General features: G+C 38.8%; 1 protein-coding gene across 2 annotated transcripts in view; it reads left to right on the top strand.

The window, feature by feature from the left end:
* SMARCA1 (SNF2 related chromatin remodeling ATPase 1) overlaps positions 1 to 22,720 on the top strand; it is a 111,223-nt gene that overhangs the window by 13,402 nt on the left and 75,101 nt on the right. Inside the window, exons 6-10 of one of the 2 annotated variants that reach the window (XM_072626490.1) lie at positions 116 to 295; positions 6,754 to 6,876; positions 19,319 to 19,474; positions 21,009 to 21,140; positions 22,312 to 22,380. In XM_072626490.1, coding sequence (XP_072482591.1) covers positions 116 to 295; positions 6,754 to 6,876; positions 19,319 to 19,474; positions 21,009 to 21,140; positions 22,312 to 22,380 — 660 coding nt within the window. The remainder of the gene's footprint in view (positions 1 to 115; positions 296 to 6,753; positions 6,877 to 19,318; positions 19,475 to 21,008; positions 21,141 to 22,311; positions 22,381 to 22,720) is intronic. The other variant, XM_072626491.1, reaches the window with a different exon arrangement.

The following is a 22,720-nucleotide window of genomic DNA, read 5'->3' as shown; positions in this document are numbered from 1 at the left end:
GTCATGATTCTACATGTGGAAAAATAGGCAAATATTCAGTTCCAGTGTTAGTGCTAACAAAATGTTTCATTATTTGATGTTTTGTGACTTCTCTCTTTTTGCATTGATGATGCAGGGTCTTGGAAAAACTTTACAAACGATTGCATTGCTTGGCTATCTAAAACACTATCGGAATATTCCTGGGCCTCACATGGTTTTGGTTCCCAAATCAACTTTACACAACTGGATGAATGAGTTTAAACGCTGGGTACCCTCTCTGCGGGCTGTTTGTCTCATCGGGGACAAGGATGCAAGAGTAAGTAAGACCCAGGTATATCTAATGGTGCTTGGGAAGAGCAGCACATTCATGCTGTGGTTTCCAAGCTGCCACTACTTAGCTACATAACTAGCTGAGCAGTGATATCCAATTCTTGTTTTGCTTTGAAGTTGTATTATTTCTATCTTATGTTTTTCTAGCACTTTCATTTCTAAATATATTCTACCCCCTCCCATAACTAGGGAGCCATTCATTATAATGAAGAATAAAAAGAAAGAGGAGGAAAAAGTAGTTCAGCAAGACATTAACCAACTCTGACATTATCCACACCCATATCCCCCTGACCTGTGCAAAGAAGGGAGGGTGCTGTGCACTCTCAGATCTCTGCTTTAGGGTCACTCTGGGGCATTAGAATCCCACAGTGCTCAGCTTCTTTTTTTTTTTTGCCTTCTTTCTTGCCATTTACATTGGGGTAATCAATATTTATCTTGGTTTCCTGGTTTGGTTTCTTTCACCCTCCATCCATTCATATGACTCTTCTCATACACAATTCATTTTTTAAACCAGTGGAATTAATCTAAGCATTTTGAAATTGAACTCATATTCAGTTATTTGCTTTATCTTACCAGGATGGGTGTGTCTATTCCCAAAAATGTTATCTTTGGCTAAACCACTGATGTTAGATTGAAATAGGCAGTATTTTATGTTTTTTAAGCCAAAAGCTACTCTGTAAATGTGTATGGCTTGGACATTTGCTGTGATTCTTGGCTTAGATTCGATTTTGTTTGCAAGGGAGGAATATTTTATTTGTTTGTGGATAGCCTTGCTCGTTGCAATTGTTTTCCAGTTTTGTCTGGCTCCTGCTTATTTCCAGAATTATTTCACATTGCTCTCTTTCTTGTACTTTACATTCAAGCCAAACTGACATGCTTGCAGTTTCCTGAGTATGGTATTCCATCTCCCACCCTCATGCTTTCGCACAGACCATGCCTCATTGCCTGGAATGCACCCCCTCCTCAACCCTTTGTTGTAGAATGTTTAGCTCCCTTCAAGGCTTAACTCAGGTGCCACTCCCTCAGGAAGGCTCTTCTAATTTGCCTAGTTGTTAATGCTGTCTCACTTTTCAAATTTTCTTGTGGACTCATAGCCCCCAGTAGAATGTAAGCTTGAGGACACAGGGCATTTTTCATTTTTCTCAATGTATTCCCAGCACTTAATCCAGTGCCTTACAGATATTAGGTGCCTAATAATAATAATAATAATTAGTGCTTATTAAATTAGATTCAATTTGTCTATGAATATAGAAGTATATAGAATCATAAGACCATAGATTTAGAGCTGAATGTAATGGAAAAGGCTCTTTCATTTTACTGAGGAAAGTGAGGACCAGAGAGGGGAAGGGACTTGCTTAAAGTCACCTGGGAGGTAAGTAGCAAAACCAGGATTCTAACCCAGGTTCTCTGGCTCCAACTCCAGCACTTATATTTTCAGAGACCAATTTTATGGTTTGGTGATGTGTATAGATGAAGCTTGAGGGTGGGGCAGTGAAGAGGGCAGAGCCAAGATGGTGGAGTAGCATGAAGAAGAAAGTCCAGCTTCTCCACAGAGATCAAGAAAATGTGTCTGACGACATTCTGATTGGGGAAATCCAAGAAAAAGTCACAGTGATTCATTTTTCTAGCCCAGATTGGCCTAGGGAGACAGAGAGATCTGTGGACACAGATGATGGGATCTGGCCAGGAGTGTGCCACATGAAGTATATTTGCCCAGGGACTAAAAGAGGATGAGGCTGTGTACCAGGCAAGACAAGATCCAAGACTTGTGATCTTGTGTAGAGATTGGGAACAAGTGCTAGCTGACAACTCTGTCACTCATTACCCAGCTTTGGGTTGCAGATCCAGGGCAGACTGAGGAGACTGCATTTAGTGACAGCATTTTGGGCTATGGAGTGGTCACAGGCCCTAGGCTCTATACTGAGTGAGAAACAAGTTCAGATTCAAGCAGTAGCTGTGTGTCTCTGACCCCAGGAACAGAGTGGAGTCTCAGTTCCAGCCTCCAGCCCAGTTTGAAGAATTCAGAGGAATAACCAGGGCAGAAATCCCAGACCAAGGAGCAACCTGCAGTTTTGTGCCTCAGAGATAGTGACTGAGTCCAAAAGCAGTCTATTGGAACCTCCAACCAGGGTGGTGAGCTCTGACTGGGAGGGCAGTGATCAGATTTTGCCCCATATCACACTACTTTTGGAAACAGTGAAAACATACAAGGTCCCAGCTTGAGCTCTTCCTGAGATCCAGTAACACAACATTTAGTACCCCAAGAAAGCAGAAGGACCCAAAAGGAAAGGAGCTCAAGCCAGACATCCCCCTCCCCCAAAGTGTGTAGAGCCCCACCCTGATATACAGTCCAAAGTCAAGAAGTAGGCTGGAAGAATGAGCAAACGAATCCCATCATAAAGCACTATTATGGTGATAAGAATGTCCAAGACACAAACTCAGAAAAAGAGAATGACAATATCTACAGGCAAAGTCTCAAAGAAACACATCTTGGACAGGAGCCCAAACAAAAGAGTTAAAAAAGCTAACGATGATTTTAAAAACCAATTGAAAGTGATAGAGAAAAAATGGGAAAAGAAATGAGAGCTGTGGAAGAAAGATCTGGAAAGAGAGTTAACAACTTGGAACAATAGGTACAAAACCTTATGTAAGAAAAGACTCCCTAAAAATTAGAATTGACCTTCAATTATAAGCCAATGACTCTATGAGACAACAAGAAATGTTAAAACAAAGTCAAAAGACTGAAAAAAAAAGTAAGGTACAGCAAAAACATAGCAAAAACAACTGATCTAGAAAACAGATCAAGGAGAGATTATTCAAGAATCATTGAACTCCCTGAAAGCATTAACCATAAAAAAAGAGACTAGACATATTTCAAAAAATCATAAAAGAAAACTGCCCAGATCTCTTGGAACCAGAGGACAAAGTAGAAAGAATTTACCGGTCTTCTCTTGAAAGAACGCATTTGTCAGCTTACTCAGCTACTACTCTTTTAGGACTCCAGAGGGAATGAAAAAAGAATTGATTTAATACTTTGATGGATCCATGATTTCGCTGGTATTTGTTCATCCATACATCAGTAATTCATCCATGCAGACACACAGAATCTCAGAGTTGGAAGAGACCTCAAGACCAAAACAAAGATGAATGTGAATCTCCTCTGCAATATACCCAAGAAGTGGTCATTGAAATTATTCTTGAAGACTTCCAGTAAAGGAAAACCCCTTCTCTTTTGAGGTAGTCCATTCCCCATCTACTACTTGTTGCCTTTTCCTTATAGCAACTTTAAATTTCCTTCTTTGGCACTTCTGTCTGCTGTTCCTAGTCCTTCCCTCGGTGTCTGAGCAGAACACAGCTAGGCCATCTTCCACATATAAGCCTTCTAAATACTTGAAGATGCTTGTCACATTCCTGAGTCTTCTCTGGGCTAAACCTCTCAAGTTTCTTCCATTGATGCTCATCTAGTAGGATCTTGAAGGCCTTTCATTGTTCTGGTTCCCCACTTTTGGGTCCTCTCTAGCTTATCATTGTCTTTCCTAAAATGTGATACCCATAACTGGACATCAGAGTCCAGGTCTGCTCTGACCATGGACTCTGACCAGGACAAAGGACAATGGGGCTTAGTACCTCCCCGCTTCTGGACTTCTCTTCTTTCTCGGGAGCCTAAGATTGTGTTGGCTTTTTATTTAGCTGCTCTGTCAGACTCATTGAGCCCACAGTCTACTAAAACTTCCAGATAGTTTTTAGATTAAGTGCTGTCTAGGCTCAACTCCCATTTTATACTTGTGAAACCAGGTTTTTGAACCCAAGTGTAAGGTGACACTGAATTTCATTTTCTTAGATTTGAGTCACAATTCTAACCTGTCAGGGTTTTTTGAATCATAACTCTCATCCAGTATATCTTACTAACCCTCCACTTTTGTGTTATTTGCAAATTTGATAATTTACCATCTATACCTTTATCCAAATCTTGATAAGAGTGTCAAGTAGCTCAGGGCCAAGCATAAATCCCTGGGACACATCATCAAAAATGTCCTTCCAGATGATAATTGACTCATTAATGACTAATCTTTGAGTGTAGACACTCATCTACCTAATTGTAGTAGTTTGACCCATCCTTCTCTTTTTCATAAATACGTAACAAGAGACTTTCACAAATGCTTTATTAAGATCTATGAACACTTTATATATCCAGCATTCCCTTGTTCTACTCATCAAAAAGCAAAATAAGGTTAGTAAGACCTGATCTCTGTTTTTTGAGTTATACCGTCTCCTTGTAATCACTACTTCTGTTTCTAAATGCTTACTAACCGTCCCTTTAACAATATGATCCAGATTTTTGCCAGGACTCAAAGTCAAGTTCATTAGCTCAAAGTCTGTGGATTCTGTTTTGGAAAACTGGGACAGCATTTGCCTCTTTCCAGTTCTGCTATACTCATCTCATTCACAGGAGTTTTTTTTTCTTTTCAAAGTTTCGTGGATGCCTTTTTGTTTTTTATGCCACAAATATCTTCCCAAATTGTCCCAGCTCCCATAGCGAAGCAAAACCAATTGACTGCAATCAAATCTGGTGGCTTGTACAGCATTGAAAGCTGCCTTTCTGCCAAGATAGGGAAGTGGATTTCATCATTTTGTCCTCTGGAATCAGCATTGGGCCTTGCCTTTATCCTGAGTTTGGCTGCCATTTAGTATTGTTGTCGTTTCTAGTATTGTAATTGTTGTGTATCTTGGTCTCTAGATTGTGCTTTCTTTGCTCTGCGTTGGTTTCCGTGTGCTTATTTTATGAAATGTCCTGCTGCTTTTAGAATTGTTGCTCTGAATCGTCTTCCCACGTTCCTCTGAATTCCTCATTCACCATTTCTTGTGGCATAATAATATTCTATTACTTTCCATATCCCACAGTTTGCTCAGCCATTCCCCACTTGATGGGCACCTACTTTCTTCGCTCTCATTTACTACCCTACCCCTATTAAATCATTTGCCAGTTCTTATTAATTCTGCCTCTCCAACATTTCTTAAGTCTCTCTCCTTTCTTCCACTCTCGTTCAGGCCCTCACCACCTCACCCCTGGATTATTGTGCTAGCCTGCTAATTGACCTCCCTGCCTTGAGTCTCTTCCTTTGCCAATCCATCCTCCATGCAGCTGCCCAAGTGATGTTTCTAAAGCCCACATCTCACATGCCATTCCTCTGCTCAAGAAGCTTCAGGGGCTCCCTATTGAATTTAGAATTTTTTAAAAATCCTCTTTTACCTTTACAGGTCTTCACAGTCTGGCTTCAACCTCTTTCCAAATCAGTCACACATTACCTCCCAGCATGCCAAACTTGCTTTTTCAGCCAAACTTGCTATTCCCTGTACATGATATTCAGATACTGGAATTCCTGCCTCTGGTTTTGCATGGGCTGGGATGCTCTCCTTTCTCTTTTCTGTCTCTTAGATTCCCTACCTACCTTCAAGGCTTAGTGAAAATGCCACCTCCTAGAAGATGCATTTCCTCGTTTCCCCAGTTGCTAGTAACCTCTCTCCCTGCCCTTCAGTTACTGTGTGTTTATTTGTCTTTGTATGTATTGGATCTCCCTCCCCACCCCCACTCCCTCAATGTAAGCCTCTTGAGGTTAGAAACTTTCATTTTTGATTCTGTAACCTTTGTATCTGATTCAAATTAGACAAAGAAATGTTTGTGGAATTAAATCTAGTTGAATTTCTAACAAGTTTTGTTCTTCTTTTCTTTTGCTACCACAAGTGCTTTGATGAATATTTTGGTATATGTCAGATCTTTTTTATCTGCCTTTGACCTCCTTGGGGTATATTTCCAGGAGTTGGAATGCTCAGTCCAAGGGTATGAATAGTTTCATAATTGTTCTCAAAATTGCAAATTTCTTTCCATAGTAGTTGAATTAAATCTGGTTCCACCAAACTGCAACACTCCCTAACTCAGACATTATTTCCATCTTTCATCATCTTGACCAATTTGATGGGAGTCAGGTGAAACTTCTGAGTTTTTACTTCTGGCTTTCATCTTATTAGTAATTTGGAAGTATTTTTTAAATATGGCGCTCTGATGGTTCGCCAATTTTCTTTCGAAAGCTATTCATACCCTTTGACCACTTATCTATTGGGTTATGGTACTTGGTCTTAAATTTGTGATATTTTCCTCTATTTTGGATGTTAGCCTGTTATCAGAGAGTTGAACTAACGATCATTGAGATAAAATCAGAGATACTGATTTTGCTTCTTAAACATTTTCTCCTCTTATTCAAGTTACAATGATTTTGTTTGTGAGAAATGAAAAGCAAAACTTGTAACTTTGGATTTATCAAAATGGTTTATTTTTGCCTTGTGTGATCTCTTCTGTCCTTTGGTTATGAATTCTCTGCCTCACCATCGATCTTCAGTGTCTTTGTGTTTTTAAAATGTTTTTTCTACGATGTAACCTCTCCACAGGATCGCAAAAGTCACTGGCAGTGGTCAAGCCATCACAGCTGCCAGGTTTTCAGTACTCGAGGATGTAGTTCATCTGGGCCGGGTGTCTTGAACTCATCAAGGGCAGCTAAGTTTTTGTATTTGGTAAACCTCTGTTAATTAAGAGAATTGTCTGCAAAAGCCAATATGTTCACTTCACATACTGTATGTTCATCAAGAATACCTTCAATATATGCATAGATCGTAAAAATTTTTTAGAGATGAGAAAGTACTTATTGATGTCTTCTTGGTTGACTTTTGGGAGGGAGAAATAGTAATTTAGTCAGTTTTGGGGGCAATCTTCCGCATTTGAGAGCTTTAAAGTGCTTCTGAGTGTTTTCAAGATTATTATTCTTTATTTTTCATCTGAGTAAAAGATTGTATCTTTTTTATTTTACATCATCTTCATTTTTGAATGGAAGGCACCTCCTCCTGTCCTACCCAGAGAGCCATTCCTTGTAATGAAGGTGACATATGGGGAGGGGGAGCAGGTCAGCACCATTTCCTGAACAAGTCTAGCAGTTTATGCAATGTTCCCCACATAGCCCTCCACCTCTGCAAGGAAAAGAGGGAATTCTAAGGATTTTTGAAAATTGTTTGGCCTCCTGTATGAATTTCTCCTGTAGTATAGCCATTCTTTCCAACATTATTTTCTTGAATGCCGTTTCTGATTTCTCATTTAGTACTGAGGGGCTAGTCTAAATGTGTTGGTTCCGTTGTTTTGATGTCTCCGAATTGGAAGGGGGTATAACTGATAGGCAAACCCAGACCTGAATAAAAAACCACAGCATCCCCAACAGTGAGCAGCCAGCTTTTACCTGAAAATGTCGGGTTGCCAAGATTGTGGATAACCTCTGATGACTGTTAATCTCAAGTGCCTCTTTTCCATTTCTCATTATTTTTCTTACCTCCACCCTCTAGGGCCAAGCAGAACATGACCTCTGAGGTCCTTTCCATCTCTAAATCTATGATTTTTATATAATCAAATCTGTCTTTCAGATAATTAACTTTCGAATACTTAAAGACAGCTCTCATGCCTCTCCTTAACCCTCCCTCCCCCTACCAATTCTTCTCTTCTCCAGGCTAAATGTACCCATTTCCTCCAGTCCATTCTTATGGCATGAATTAGAGCTTCTTCACTATCTTGGTTGCCCTCTTCTGCATATTCTATCACTGTCTTTCCTAAAATACTTCAGAAAGGCTCTGACCAAGGCTGAGCACAGCAAGGCTATCACCTCTATAGTCTTGGACTCTACACCTCTTTTAATGTCTACATTGTCTTTTGGTATATAAAATAGTATTCACTTTTTTGGTTGCTACATTGAATTGTGAACTTAGACCAAGCTTGACATTCACAAGAGCTTTAGGAGTAATTGCTTGTCTCATTACACCTCCCCCAACTTGTACTTATGAACCTCATTTCTTTGACCTCAAGTGTAAAACCTTAAATTTCCCCCATTACATTCATTTTCTTAGATTTAGTCCATGTTATAGCCTAAGATTTTTTCTTATCCTCACTCTGGTGAAAATATCATATGTTAGCTGTCCCTTTTATCTTTTGGTCACCTGCATATCTGATAAATGGGGCAGCTAGGTGGTGCAGTGGATAGAGCACCAGTGCAGGAGTCAGGAGGACCTGAGTTCAAATCTCACCTCAGACACTTGACACTCACTAGCTGTGTGACATTGGGCAAGTCACTTAACCCCAATTGCCTCATCCTGGGTCATCTCCAGTCATCCTGGTGACTGGATTCAGATGGCTCTGGAGAAGAAGTGAGGCTGGTGACCTGCCCAGCCCTCCTTCACTCAAAACAAAGTCAAGTGCAAGTCATGTCATCATTTCTCTGATGGCATGGTCTTCTTCAGCAATGAAGGGCAAATACACATCTGATAAACACACCTCTCTGACTTTATTTAAGCTATTGATAATAAAATAATGTTAAACTAGCCCAGGGTCAGACATGGATCCTGGGAAGTGTTATTAGCAATGTCCTTCCAAGTTGATATTGACCTATCAATGATTACTTTTTGAGTCCAAACATTAAAGCAGTTTTGATTCATTATCATACTATAGTCTAGCATATGAGCCTCCATCTCTTTAAGAGTATCATAAGAGAATTTACCAAATGCTTTGTTAAATGTGACAATGATGATAATAGGTAGCGATAGCAATGCAACAGCACACTATAGATAGAGTAATTCATCTTCACATTGCTTTCTAGTTTCTTAAATATATAATCTTGGGATGATGTAGCTTAGGTGTGTCTTGCAGAGAACTTTCATCCTTTTTTTCCCTAAGACTTTCCACTATTTTGCAAGGTAATTCTACTTACAATCTTGTCTTCTTTCTCTGTGATATTTTGCCAAGGAGTTTATCCAAATTGGTGTTGCCCTGACTTGCTTATCTTGGCAAAGAAATCAAAGAGATTTATTGACAAGCAATATGGAGACTCTTTTGACTTCTTTGTTGTGGTGATTTTTTATATTGGTTAAACTTTTCTAAGAAAGAGCAGTCAATGTCTTTACTTTTATCCACATCAAAGTTTATGTACATTAATTGGGTAGGAACTGTCCAGGTCATAGGTTCTGACTAGAAACACAGATGGTAATGTCTGAAATCACTTAGATGTTGGTCACCTGTCATTTTCTTTCTAAGATATTAGTTATTTAAGGTTTTGAGATATTTTTTGTTGTTTCCACTCTCATATTAAAACAAAAACTAATTTTTGAGGGGGAGGTTGGAGACATCTAGCCTTTTTGGAAAGCAATTTGGAATGATGGGGAAAAAGTGATTAAAATGTCCATGCCTGTTGACCCATTGCTTAGCAATATACCCTAAGAAGGTCAAAGATAGAAAGATTCCATATGCACCAAAATAATTATAGCAGCAAGGATCTGGAAACAAAATAGAAGCCCATTTAAACCTTCATTGCCTCCACCCCAGTATTTTCTCAGGCCATTGCCTTTGCTCTGAAGTCACATTCCTCCCTTTCCAATCTCAATCTATTAGTTAGCTATATCAATTCTCTATTTTTCTCTGCTCTGGAATCCCTTGGGCTCTTGCCCTGTGGCTACTCTTCTTTTGCTAAACCTCAGCCTTCAATTTCTCCCACAACCTAACTCTTCTGTATGAGTCACTGAGGAAGCTAGAGGAAATCTTACAACAGTGTTGATGGAGTGTATTACAAAAAGTCTCAGTTGGGCCCTCACTGGAGCAAGGCAGTCTTTTTCTTTCTCCCCATTTGATACTGTTTCATTTTCCTCAGAAGTTATTCTAACCCTTTTCTTCCCTCCTTAAGCACTCTACTTCCTCTTTTTTCCTCAATTGAGGACCATGTCTCTTACTTTATTGAGAAAATTGAGAACATTCAGTGTGAGCTCCCTCTTCTCTCATTCTATTCATCTCAAACCCCCTTGATTTCATTTTCTGCTCACTACTTCTTTCTCCCAATCTCTGATGGCCCTTCTGTTTGCTAAAACCACCCTTTCTTCATGTTTCTTTGATCTCAACCCACTAACGCCATCTTCTCCAGCAGATTACATTCTCCCTTCCCCCCTACCCTCAAATCCTCAACCTTTCCCTATCAATTGCTTTTCCCTATATTTTCTTCAAATATGTACAACTCTTCTCTACTCTTAAAAAACCTTTAGTAGACCCTGCAATCCCCTCAAGCCATTGTCCTATGTTTCTCCTCCCTTTCTCAATAAAATTCCTCAAAAAATGTTCTGTATTTGCTGCCCTTTCCTTCTTCCCCTCTCACTCCTTATCCTTTCATAATCTGGCTTCTGACCTCATGACTCAATGAAAACTTCTTTCTCCAAAATTACTAGGGATCTCTTAATTGCCAAATCTGATGGTCTTGGTCCAGTCCTAACCCTATCTGATGCATTTGATCCTCCTGGATACTGTCCCCTCTCTGGGTTTTTGTGACACTGCTTTCTCCTGGTTTGCCTCCTGCCTATCTAAATGCTTCTTCTTAGTCTCATTTGCTGGCATATTATGCCCTCTAACTGTAGGTGTGCCCCTAGGTTCTTTCCTAAACCCTCATGTCTTCACTTTCTACTATTTCTCTCTCTCTCTCCTTTCCTCTCTCTCTCTCTCTCTTTTTCTCTCTCTCTCTCTTTCTCTCTCTCTCTTTCCTCATAACCTCCCGTGGCTTAACTATCATTGCTATCCAGGTGACTCTTAGATCTATGTTTATCCTCTGAGCATTTCAAACTGAATATCCTGCAGAAGTCTTAAGCACAAAATGTTGAAAACTGAACTCATTATCTGTGCCCGGTCCCGTCCTCCCCTCCCCCAATTCTCCCCTCCTTCAAACTTTCCTGTTTCTGTCAAAGGCACCATGATCCTTCCATTCTGTCAAGTTTGTAATCTCAGCATTATCTGTGATTCTTCATCCCCTATATGCAGTCAGATTACATATCTTGCTATTTCTACCTTATAACATCTATAACTTATACCTCCTTCTCTCTACTATACAACTAGCTATAACCTTCATTCAGATCCTTGGCACCTCTCAACTGGACTATTGCAATTGCCTTCTAACTCTTCTCTCTTCCCCAAGTCTCTCCCCACTCTAATCCATCTTATACACTGCTATGAAAACCATTTTCCTTAAGTGCTCATCTGACCATGTCATTCCCTTACTCACTTAATTCCAATAGCTTCTATTGCCTCTAACATAAAATATTCAGTCCTCAGTTTAGCTTTTAAAGCCCAAAACCACATGATCCTAACCTTTCTTCCCAGATTAATTGGACATTACTTCCCCTCTTACACTCTGGAATTCAGCCAAACTGATTTTCTCTTCATTCTTCACATAAGGTGCTCCATCTCCCATTTCTGTGCCTGAATATGCTCCCCTCTTGCCTTTTTTTCCACAGTTCCTTTCTCTCCTTTAAGATGTGGTTCACATACCTTTTTTTCTCTGAGAATTTAAAAAAAATTCTCAGTTACATGTAAACAAAATTTTTAACATTCATTTTTTAAAATTCTGAGTTCTAAATTCTTTCCCTCCCTTTCTTCTCTTCCCCCACCTTGAGAAGGCAAGCAATTTGATCTAGATTATTCATGTGCAGCCATGAAAACATTTCCATCTTAGCTGTGTTACAAAAGAAAAAACAAGCCCAAAAATTCCAAGAATAATAAAGAAAGTAAAAAAGTAAGTTTCAATCTGCATTCAGACTCTATCAGTTCTTTGTCTGGTGGTGGACAGCACTTTTCATCATGAGTCCTTTAGAATTGTCCTGGATCATCGTCTTGCTCAGAATAGTGAAGTCAGTCACAGTTGATCATCTTGCAATATTGCTATTACTGTGTACAGTGTTCTGATTATGTTCACTTCTTTTTGCATCAGTTTGTGTAAGTTTTTCCAGGTTTTTCTGAAATCATCTTGCTTGTCATTTCTTTTAGCACAATATTATTCCATCACAATCATATACCCCAACTTGTTCAGTCATTCCCCAATTAATTGTAATCCCCTCAATTTCCTATTCTTTGCCACCACAAAAAGAGCTGCTATAAATTTTTTTGTACAACTGGGTCCTTTTTCCTTTTCTTTGGGATATTGTGGTAGTATTGCTGGGTCAAAGGTTATACACAGTTTGATATAGCCCTTTGGGCATAGTTTCAAAGTGTTCTCCAGAATGGTTGGATCACCTCACAACTCCACCAGTACCATGCACCATCTTCTGCATGAAGCCTTTGCTAATCCCCTCAATTGCATGTGCCCTCCCTCCTAAATTACTTGTATTTAACCACTTTATAATTTATTCACTTTATATTTATAGTGTATATACTTTTAGATGTACTTGTTGTCTTCCCCACTTGAATGTAAACTCTTTACAAGTAGGGATTGTTTCATCCTTTGTACTTGTATCCCCACCACAATGCCTGGCACACAGTAGGTGCTTAATAAACACCTCTTGATCTATTGTTTAATTGGGAAATGGCTAATCAAGTAGTGGTTTGTAAATGCAATGAACTCTTGCTGTGCTGTCAGAAATGATGAATATGAAGAATTCAGAGAAGCATGGGCAGACTTAACATGAATTGATATAGAATGAAGTAAGCAGAGCCATGCAAACAATATACATGATGACTGCCATAATACAAACAAAAAGAACAGTAACAAGCAAAATGGAAAGCAGAACACTGAAATTATGATAGTCAAGCTTGACCCTGAAGAGATGATGAACAAATGATCCCCTCCTCTTTTTTTTTTTCAGAAGTAGGGGACTACGGATGTGGAACATTGCATATATTGTCAGACAGTTTATATTTTGGTTAGTTTTGCTGAACTGGCCTTTTGCCCTGCTTTTTTATTCTTTATTACAAAGGATGACTGTGGGTAGAGGAGAGTGAAGGAATATATTTGGAAATGAAGGTGATGTAACAATGAAAGCTGTCAATAAAAAAACACTTTTCAAAAGGTTTCATTGATATCTTATTTTTATGCTGCAGTCATTTCACTATAAATACCACTTACTCCTAATTGAGCTTTTCTGAGTAAAACATTAGAGTTTGTCCTTCATCATGGCCTTCTCATCCTGGAGGAGGGGAGATGTATACCCTCGGGCTTGTGAAGTTGCCACAGAAGCCCAAAGATGTCTTGCCAAAAACCAATAGGTTTTGTGACAGCATCTGATAGCATGGTCAGAGAAGGGAGGTTTGTTTGAATCATCAGTTCTCTGGAAGAGAAAGTAGTTATTATTTCTGAACCTTAGTTAAGATGCCTTTTAGTGTTATCTTTGTTAACATTATTATAATCATTGTTTACATTATTGTCTTGAATTTGTCGTGTGGTTTGGCTTACTGTATCAGTTCATATATGTCTTCCCGTGCTTCTCTGATGTCTTCTTGGTATTATTTCTAATTGCACAGGAGTATTCCATTATATTCACATACCATCACTACTTTAGTCATTCCCTAATTGATTAATGCCTACTTTGTTTCCATTTCTTCTCTACCACAAGAAGTGCTGTTCTAATTATTTTGGTGTATATGCGACCTCCCTTTTTGCGTTAGATGTCCTTGGAATTTTTGATTCACAGCTTCACCAACAGTGTATCATCAGTCAATAAACACTTATGAAATGCCTACTATGTGCTAAGCACTGTGCTAAATGCTGGGGATACAAAAAGAGGCAAAAGAGAGTCCCTGACATTCAGGAGCTCACAGTCTAATGAGGGAAACAACAAGATATGTACATATGGGCTACATGTATGGAATGAATAGAAAATTAACAGAGGGAAGACACTGGAATTAAGAGGGGTTGGGAAAAGCTTCCTGTAGAAGGTAGGATTTTAGTTGGGACTTAAAGGAAGCCAGGAAGCCATGAGTTAGAGATCAAGAGAGAACATGCCAGGCCTAGGGAACAGCCAGAGAAAATGCCTGGAGCCAGTGGAATGTCTCAGTCCTGGAACAGCCAGGAGGTCAGTGTCACTGGATGGAAGAATATGTGGTAGGGAGTAAGACTGGAAAGGTAGGAGGGGGCTAGGTTACGAAAAAATTTGAATGCCAGGGAGAGGATTTCGTATTTGTTCCTAGAGGTGATAGGGAACCACTGGAGTTTATGGAGTGGGAGTCAGGGATAGTGACATGCTTAGATCTGTGCTTTTAGGAAACCACTTTGGTAGCTGAATGGGGAATGGATCTGAGTGGGGAGAGGCTTCACATAGCTTCTCCAATATTGACTATTTCCATATTAAAAAAATAATCTTTGGCACTTTGAGGGAATCCAGTGAGACTTTAGTTATTTTATTGTGTATTTCTCTTTATATTAGTGATTTGGAGCAGTATTTCATAGAGTTGTTGATAATTTGCTCTTTGCAAAGCTGTGTACATGTCCTTTGATCATTTGTTAGTTGAGACTTTCTTGAAGGAAGTTTGTATGATGAGGAAGTGTGATGCTTTTGTAAATTTCTTAGGCCTTCGATCTCTTTTATTTTGTAATCCTGATTCTGCAGATGAATTGACCAAATAGCCCATGAAATGATGTCTTGTTGCCTTTGGGTAGATGGTAGAACCATCCCTACTAACTTCTTTTGGCTCTTCAGCCTTTGTTTTTTGCTTTTATTAAGAGCAAGATTATCATATACAAGTGGCTTTGTTATTAAGAGAGGTTTTTTTTTTATACCAATAGAGTATCAACTCTGGTTTTTGAACAAAGGTCTCACATTTAGGGGACCAGTAGTTTGTGTTTATAGATGGCCTAAATACTGTATGAGTCTCAACAGTCTCTACTTGAATGGCAGTGTGGTACAATGGGAAAACCTCTGGCTCTGGAATCTGAGGACCTGGTTTCAAATGTTCTCTCTAATACAAAGACTGTGCATGACTTTAGACCAGTCCCTTGCCCTCCCTGGGCCTCAGTTTCCTCATATGTCAAATGAATAATTGGACTAGATGCCTCTGAGGTTCCTTCTAGCTCTACAGTCCTGCTCCTGTTGGTGAAGTTGGGTAAGTAATTTCCACTATTCCAGCTTTAGTTTCTTTTTTCTGGAAAATGGGACCATTTGGTGTCTGAGGTTCCCCTCTAACTCTAGAGTCGTGGTCCTATATAGGATCTCCTTTTTACTCCTCTGTCATCACAGCAGAAGCTAAAGAGGACCCAGCAAGACCAATGACTGTTTTTATATTTTCACCTGTTTCATGGTTTATTGGGACCAAAGAATTCTTCACCTAATGGCCAACCGTCTGGTGAGGAGGCTCGCTTTTTAGTTAGGCTCGTCCTGGACTAGTAGACTCAGTCTGTTGCAGCCACGGTGACACTTGAAGTCTTTTCAACTTTGTACAACATGACATTGGCCTAGCTTTAGGAACCCAGCAATCTGTCCCCACGTACCGTTAATAAACAGTGACTTACTACTTTGGTACATAATTGTTTATGCACAAATATCAAACAGAACAATCAACTAGGAGAACATGGGTAGCTTTTATTGTCTCTGAATTCTGCCTCTAAAGGACAGAGTTCAGTTTAAGGATTCACTCTGTTCTGTGGGGGTTATAAAAAGATATCCTCCAAAGTATGGAACACAATGAATTATGTAATTCTCTCATTTTACCTTGAGAAAAATTACTTGATTTAGATTTAATTTTATAAATCATTCATATACTAAAATACTCAGCTTATGAATTTGGAAATAGAAAGTTCTTTTCTTCCCTTGTCAGCCTCAAGAAGTAAATTATGCACCTGAGGGGTGGGTGGGGGAAACCATTCACTCTTTCAGGTCTCTAGGTTATTGAACTCATTATTCGTCTTCCTCTGTCTGTGCATTACTAACATATCGATCTTCCTCTGATATAGTCTTTTACAGATCACAAAAGTGAACTCCATGGGCTCTTGCACAATGGAACATTCAGAAATAGCAGCTTTTAAAGGATTCTTTGTTGAACTCTCCCCCCCCCCCCCCCGCCCTGGGTTGGGGCAGGGGTACAGGTGGGAAGGTTCCTTGACAGAAAGCATGGATTCATTGTGTACAGTAACTTAGTGCCACCTCTATCATCTCCAGATCCTACCTCAGTAATCCTACTGGAAGTTGAAATTTGGGGATATGAGAAGTCTTTGATTTGCAAACTGTTCCTCTGGCTCTTGGAAGTCACTAGCATAATAACAAATATACCTCCCGAGGAGGGACATAGAAAATGACAAATGTGTAGTAGGGAGAATCGTTAATTAAAGAAATGTTAGCTTATAAGGGGTTTTGATTCCCTGTTGTTTGGCTCTCTGTGTTCATGGTCTTCTTTCCCCAGTGTTTTTAAAAGTCATCATTTCAGTAATGCAAAGTTAGGTGTTTTCTGTAATAGCTAGGGATTACATTGGGGAAATTGGTAGGGCTACTCTTCACCATCCACGTGCAATACCAATCCAGTCCTTAAAGTATGCATATTAGTAATGACCTCCTTGGTTTTGTACCCATACACTTATCTCTAGGACATCACGGCATGAACAAAACATGGGACTGAGGGTCAGATTTGTTTCTGAGGCCTAGCTCTGTGACTAACTAACTACATGTATAACTTTGGGAAAGTTATTTCCCCTCCATGTCCTTATCTGAAAAAAAATGTAGAGATTAGACTTTTATGATTTAAGGCATCCTCCAGATCTAAAATTCTATGACTGTCTTGAGAGGATTCAAACATCTCTCAAAACAGAATTTTAATTCTTGTAAATGAAAAAAGACTAAAATACATATGCAGTGTAAAACTTGGAAGAACCAGCAGGTGGCACAAGTCACAAAGTCAGATTTTCACAGACAAAATGGAAACCTGCCCCAATCCAGGTTTTCCCATCTTCTTTCCTTAGTTTAACCGATCCCTTTGCACCTTGGAGACTTTCAATGAATAGTTGGATGGAAATTGAATGAACCTTCATGGTTAATTTGGTTGCCTGTCAATTTTTATTGGTCATGAAAGATAAAGACCATAGAGAAAAGTCCTACTAGTTCAGTTCGGTTACTCAGCAGGTTTGCAGCCTTATTGTATTAGGCATGCCTTTCTCAGGACAGCCTCTCACTGCCCCATGTTAATTTCTGGTGACTTCTTTTGACCTTTTCAGGTCAGGCATTCAAGATATATGAACTTTGACCTCGCCAGTTAGCTTCACCCTGACCAATGACTTACTTGGGTTTGAAAGCATTAGGAGTCACATGTTCTTCATGTTCTCTAGTCTTGAGTTGAGCTATCTTTATAGCCCCCTTTCTGGATAATGGGTGGAGGAAGGGCTTTCCCTACTTGGCCCTGGATCTGGTTTTCTAACTTTTAGTAAAAATTAGCCATCTTCTTTGCCATGAGACTGGTATGCCCCTTTCTTTGAAGCAAATTTTGTTCTATCTTCTTCCCTAACCTTTGACATTCTTACCTAAATATAACCTAAATAGCCTAAATAATCAGCCTTTTGGTTATTTGAGCTATTTTGGTGGGTTCCTCCACTCCTACTCTGTCTGGATCCATCATCTTGGTCCCATCCACTATGTCTCCCTTCCATGTTGCTTCTGCCTATCCTTTCTTATTCTCTGTGGGTTTTTTTAGGTTCTTGATGCTTTGTTCTTTCTCTTGTCATCCTCCCTTTTCATAGTTTAGGCCCATTCAGCTTTCCAATTTTGTTTCTCTTTTTCCTGTTGATTTTCCCCCACCCCCTTTTTTCTCTTCCATCAGACATCCATTCACTGGTATACATTAGCACCTCCATTTTTACAACAAATGCCATGAACTTCAATATGTTGTTTAAAATTGCGTTTAAAAATATAAAATTAGCTCTTGTAGGGAAGAGGAAGGACATTTTCTCAGACTTTAGGCTTCAAAATGGTTGGAGTCGCTGATATAGATTGAATTCCTTTTTAGTTGTTAAGACTGGCTTTTGTTAACTAAAGGTGTTTGCATATTTGATCTTTGGATAAAAAAAGAAAAACAATCCAGAAAACATAATATAAGGAGAATAATCTTATCGAAATCCCTTAGCCTGTAAAAAGGCAGAACCAAAAGAACCTGTCCAGATCAGAAAATGGAGCAGGTCAAAGCTTCTGTGCCAATCAGCAGTGGGATTGGGCCCATGAAAGGCCCTGGGTGAGATAGCGAGAGGTAACCTCAAAACAAACATCCTTGCTCCCCTCATCCCCCAATGGAATTAGCAAATAGGATGTTTTTGTACTGTGTCCCCTTCTAGGAGAATATGTCTGCCACCTTAGATCCTGTTTCTTGGCTTTCTTTTCTTCTCCTTCTCCTTTGTTATATATCTTAGAAAGGATGTATAGCTTTTGGGGCTCTTTTTCATTCTGTATCTTCTTATATAGACCCTTCCATATTTCCATATACTTCTAAATTATGATTATATTTTTATGGTACCAAAATAATCCACTGCAGCCATGATGACAATGGAGTTAATAATTTTTTATATATTTGATATTCTAGTGGGTATAAGGAAGCATCTTAAGGTTGTCTTGTTTTTCATTTCTCTGATTATTGGGAAGTTTGAGCATATTTTCATGAGGTAATTAATAGTTTGTATTTCTTCCTTCATAATTTGTCTGTTTGTGTCCCTTGAAAATTGTCTCATTGGGGAACATTTGTTTTTAGTCCTACAGCTGGGCGATAATACATTTATAGATTCTGAGTATCACACCTTTTTTTCTGTTATATTAAAAACAATTTTTTTTAAACCAATCTGTTTTCTTTCTTTTCCTTTAAAGGTTTTCCTTTAAAAAAAATACCCTCGCATTTTATATACTCAAGTTTGTTGATTTTTGTCTCTCATGTTTTCTTCTCTTCATTTGATAAAATTTTACTTCCTTTCTAGAGTTGAAACAAGCATATTTTTCCTTTTTCTTGCCATTTTTAATGATTTTAAAAAAATACCTAGGTCACTGTCCAGTTAGAATTTGTTCTTTTGTATAATATAAGGCTCCAAACCCATTTTATTTTTTTCTATACATCTATTCAGTTTTCCCAGAAGCATCCTCTGACACTAGCTAATGATTTGGTAAGAATTTAACAATGATCTTCACATACTGATATTCTAATGGAAACAAATTTATTCTGTAACAGGCTGCTTTCATTCGTGACGTAATGATGCCAGGAGAGTGGGATGTTTGTGTCACATCCTATGAAATGGTAATTAAAGAAAAGTCTGTGTTCAAAAAATTTAATTGGCGGTATTTAGTCATTGATGAAGCTCACAGAATTAAGAATGAAAAGTCCAAGGTAAGCTACTGATCTATATCTTATTGAAGTTCTTAAAAAATAGAAACCATTATTATTATTATTTGATCATGATAGGTCATAATAATGAATCTGTGTCTAAAGATGGGTTAGAGTTGTGATACATTCTTGTTGGAAAATCACATTTCTTAGGCTTCCTCCTTAAAGATGAATCAAAAGTTTAATGGGGTTAATAATGCCAAGGGTGTTGGAAATTCACTGAATATTTCTCTTACTCCCCCTGCACTTAACAGTATTTTATTTTTTCAAATTGCATGTAAAGATGGTTTTCAACATTTACTTTTATAAGATTTTGAGTTCCATATTTTTTTCTCCTTCCCTCTCTCCCTCCTCTTCAAGATAGTGAGCAATCTGATATAGGCTATACATGTACAATAATATTAAACATATTTCCACATTAGTCATGTTGTGAAAGAAGAATCAGAGCAAAAGGGAAAATCCATGAGAAAGCAAAAGCAAAAAAAAAAAAGAGAGAGAGAGAGACAATGTATGCTTTGATCTGCATTCAGATTCCATAGTTCTTTCTCTGGATGGGGATAATATTTTCCATCACGAGTCTTTTGGAATTGTCTTAAATCTTTGTATTGCTGTGTTTCTCTTAAGTTAGCACCTATCTGATACATTTTTATATTGAATAAAGTACTTTTTAATTACAATTTAGAAATATTTTTTGCCTTTAACTGAGAGGATCAGTGTGTTACTTGTTTTAAAAATATTTTCTTAACCTTTTGTGATTGCGAAAATAAGATTAGTATCGTAAATCACAGTAAGATGTGCTGACAATCTTGCCGTTCATTTCTGACAACAGTTGGAAAAACTTCTGCTCTCATGTTAGGGTAAGCAGTCTCTTTGGATCACAAGAATACTTTATTGGGGAGCAGAACTAGCATACAACCACCAACAGGCACACGATTTCATATTGAATACAGCATCCGTTAAGAAGTGGTATGATGGAGGTTTGCTTGTTCATTTCAGAAAAGAGTAGGCAAAGTATGACAAAAAAACGTTATTGATGTGGTCGTTATCATTAGCAATTAATTTAAAGCAATTTTGCTTCCTTGAGCAAACTTTTAATGCCTTTCAATGACTGTTTCATGTTTCCTCTAGGTCTTAGAAGTTTAATATAGGGTGTTTATGAAATTGGGCTTCATTCTGGCCTCTATAGTGCTCAACTTAGGCAGTCAGGTGTGTGAGTGAATGAGGTTGGTGGGTCACAAGGAGACAGTGAGTGAAGATGCCAAGCCTTGCCTCCAAGGGAGATAGTCAGGGCTGATCTCTGTAACTCCAAACTTTCTGAAGATTGTCTTAGGTACATGTACCATCTGTGGTCTGTAGATGCAGAAGTGCCCATTTTGCCATGCTCCAATGCAGTACCTTCCTCAACGATTTGTTCTGTACCAAACTCCTTTTTACTTTCAGTTTGATGGTTTCCTTGCTAGGTAAAGAGTGAAGAGAGTGAGAACTGAGTCTCTGAGAGTTCTTCTATTGAGTGGTGATCTATGTGTTGTCTTTCTAGCTTTCTGAGATTGTTCGAGAGTTCAAGACCACAAACCGGTTGTTACTAACTGGAACGCCTCTGCAGAATAATCTTCATGAGCTCTGGGCATTACTCAATTTCTTGCTGCCTGACGTCTTCAATTCCGCAGATGTAAGTTTAAGCCTTGAGCTTTGATTTTCTCATGTTCACAAACATCTGTTTACAAATTGAATGATATGATTTCAAAAGAAGTTTGAAAACAGAACTTGATTGAATTTATAGTGCTTTATTTGTCTGCTGTTTCTGTTTGTTTAAGAATTTAAGCTGTTCTTAACCATCTTAAAATAGATGCACCTGGAAGTCTTTTTTTCTCTTTATCTTAAGGTTCCAAGATTAGCCAGCCCCTAACTGCACATGGCATGTTCTGCTCCTGCTTACGCGATATTGTACAAAGCAGGCCCAGGTCCCCTCTTATGCCAACCTGCCCAGGCTTGCGTATGAACCATTTAACATTTAAAACACCATTGAGGTGTTTGGAGTAGCACTTCAGCAAGCCGGCTGACAACACTGTAATAGAGGGTCTTTAAGAGGACCTCACGTATCCATTTCTTTAAGTCATTAGGATCTGGGTGCCAAAGGGCTCATGGTATATAATAACAATATTTTTCCTTGCTTTTGCTAGAAGCAGAAATTACTTCTGTATCAATCTGAACTTCAGGAGGATGAGGATGGTTGAGCCTGAGTCTCCGCAGAGCCCAAATTAACTGCCTATAGACAGTTACAAAATTCGGCTACCCATTGTGTCTTATTTTAACACCTGCTTAAATACTAATTCTTATTTGTCCACTTGTCTATGTGATAATTTGTTTTTCTACATCAGTGGTCTTTACCTTAGATTGGAAGTTCCTACTGCCTATTCATATAGTTAATAATTACCTTTTGTTTAGGATGAACCATAATTAGGAACTAAACTGAACTGGGGAGGACTAGATTTTGTTGGAGGACTAGATTTTGTTGGAGGACTAGATTTTGTTAACTCCTTGGGGATTCCAACTGTCCATGCTCCTGCAGGTGCTTTTCCCTCCATCTCTGTCTGGGTCATCCTACCCATCATTCATGCTTAAACGCAACTGCCTTCTCAAAGCCTTCACTGCCTCAGTTTCCCTGCAGCCTTGATATCCTCTCTCCTTCTATGTCTCCATGATCACTTTAGAGTTCTCCTGTGGCACCTACCATATTCCCCCTTGTATTTGTAGTTGCTGTGAACTGTCTCAATAAATGTTAATTTAATTTTTAGAAAGCTGTGTACTTAATTGCAGATTGTTTTTGCCTCCCTCTATAGGATTTTGATTCCTGGTTTGACACTAAAAATTGTCTTGGTGATCAGAAGCTTGTGGAAAGACTACACGCAGTAAGTACTAGTTACCAAGGTAATTGAGTAAATAGAAATAAAATAATTGGAGCCACGGGGTCAGCTGCAGCTTGGGGGCAGAGAGGTGGGCAGTCCCTAGCTTTGGCTGGTATGCTTCTTAGCTACCCATCCTGACCAGTCACTTCCTGAAAGTGCCTTTTGGATTTATATTTCTGGGTTGCAGAGATGTTAGTCATGACGACAGGTGTAGACATGGTGTAAAAAAGATTATGATAATTTTTCCTCTCCATAGAGATAGAGCAGAATAAACTGTAACAGAAGCACAAAATCACACACTTGTTCCCTCAAGTCTGTGACCCTGTCCTGAATGCCTACTTAT

The sequence above is a fragment of the Notamacropus eugenii genome, chromosome X, assembly GCF_028372415.1.
Source record: "Notamacropus eugenii isolate mMacEug1 chromosome X, mMacEug1.pri_v2, whole genome shotgun sequence".
In the NCBI taxonomy this organism is placed as follows: Eukaryota; Metazoa; Chordata; class Mammalia; order Diprotodontia; family Macropodidae; genus Notamacropus; species Notamacropus eugenii.
Note: the sequence above shows the minus strand (reverse complement) of the source record. Positions and strands in the feature narration are given on the sequence as shown.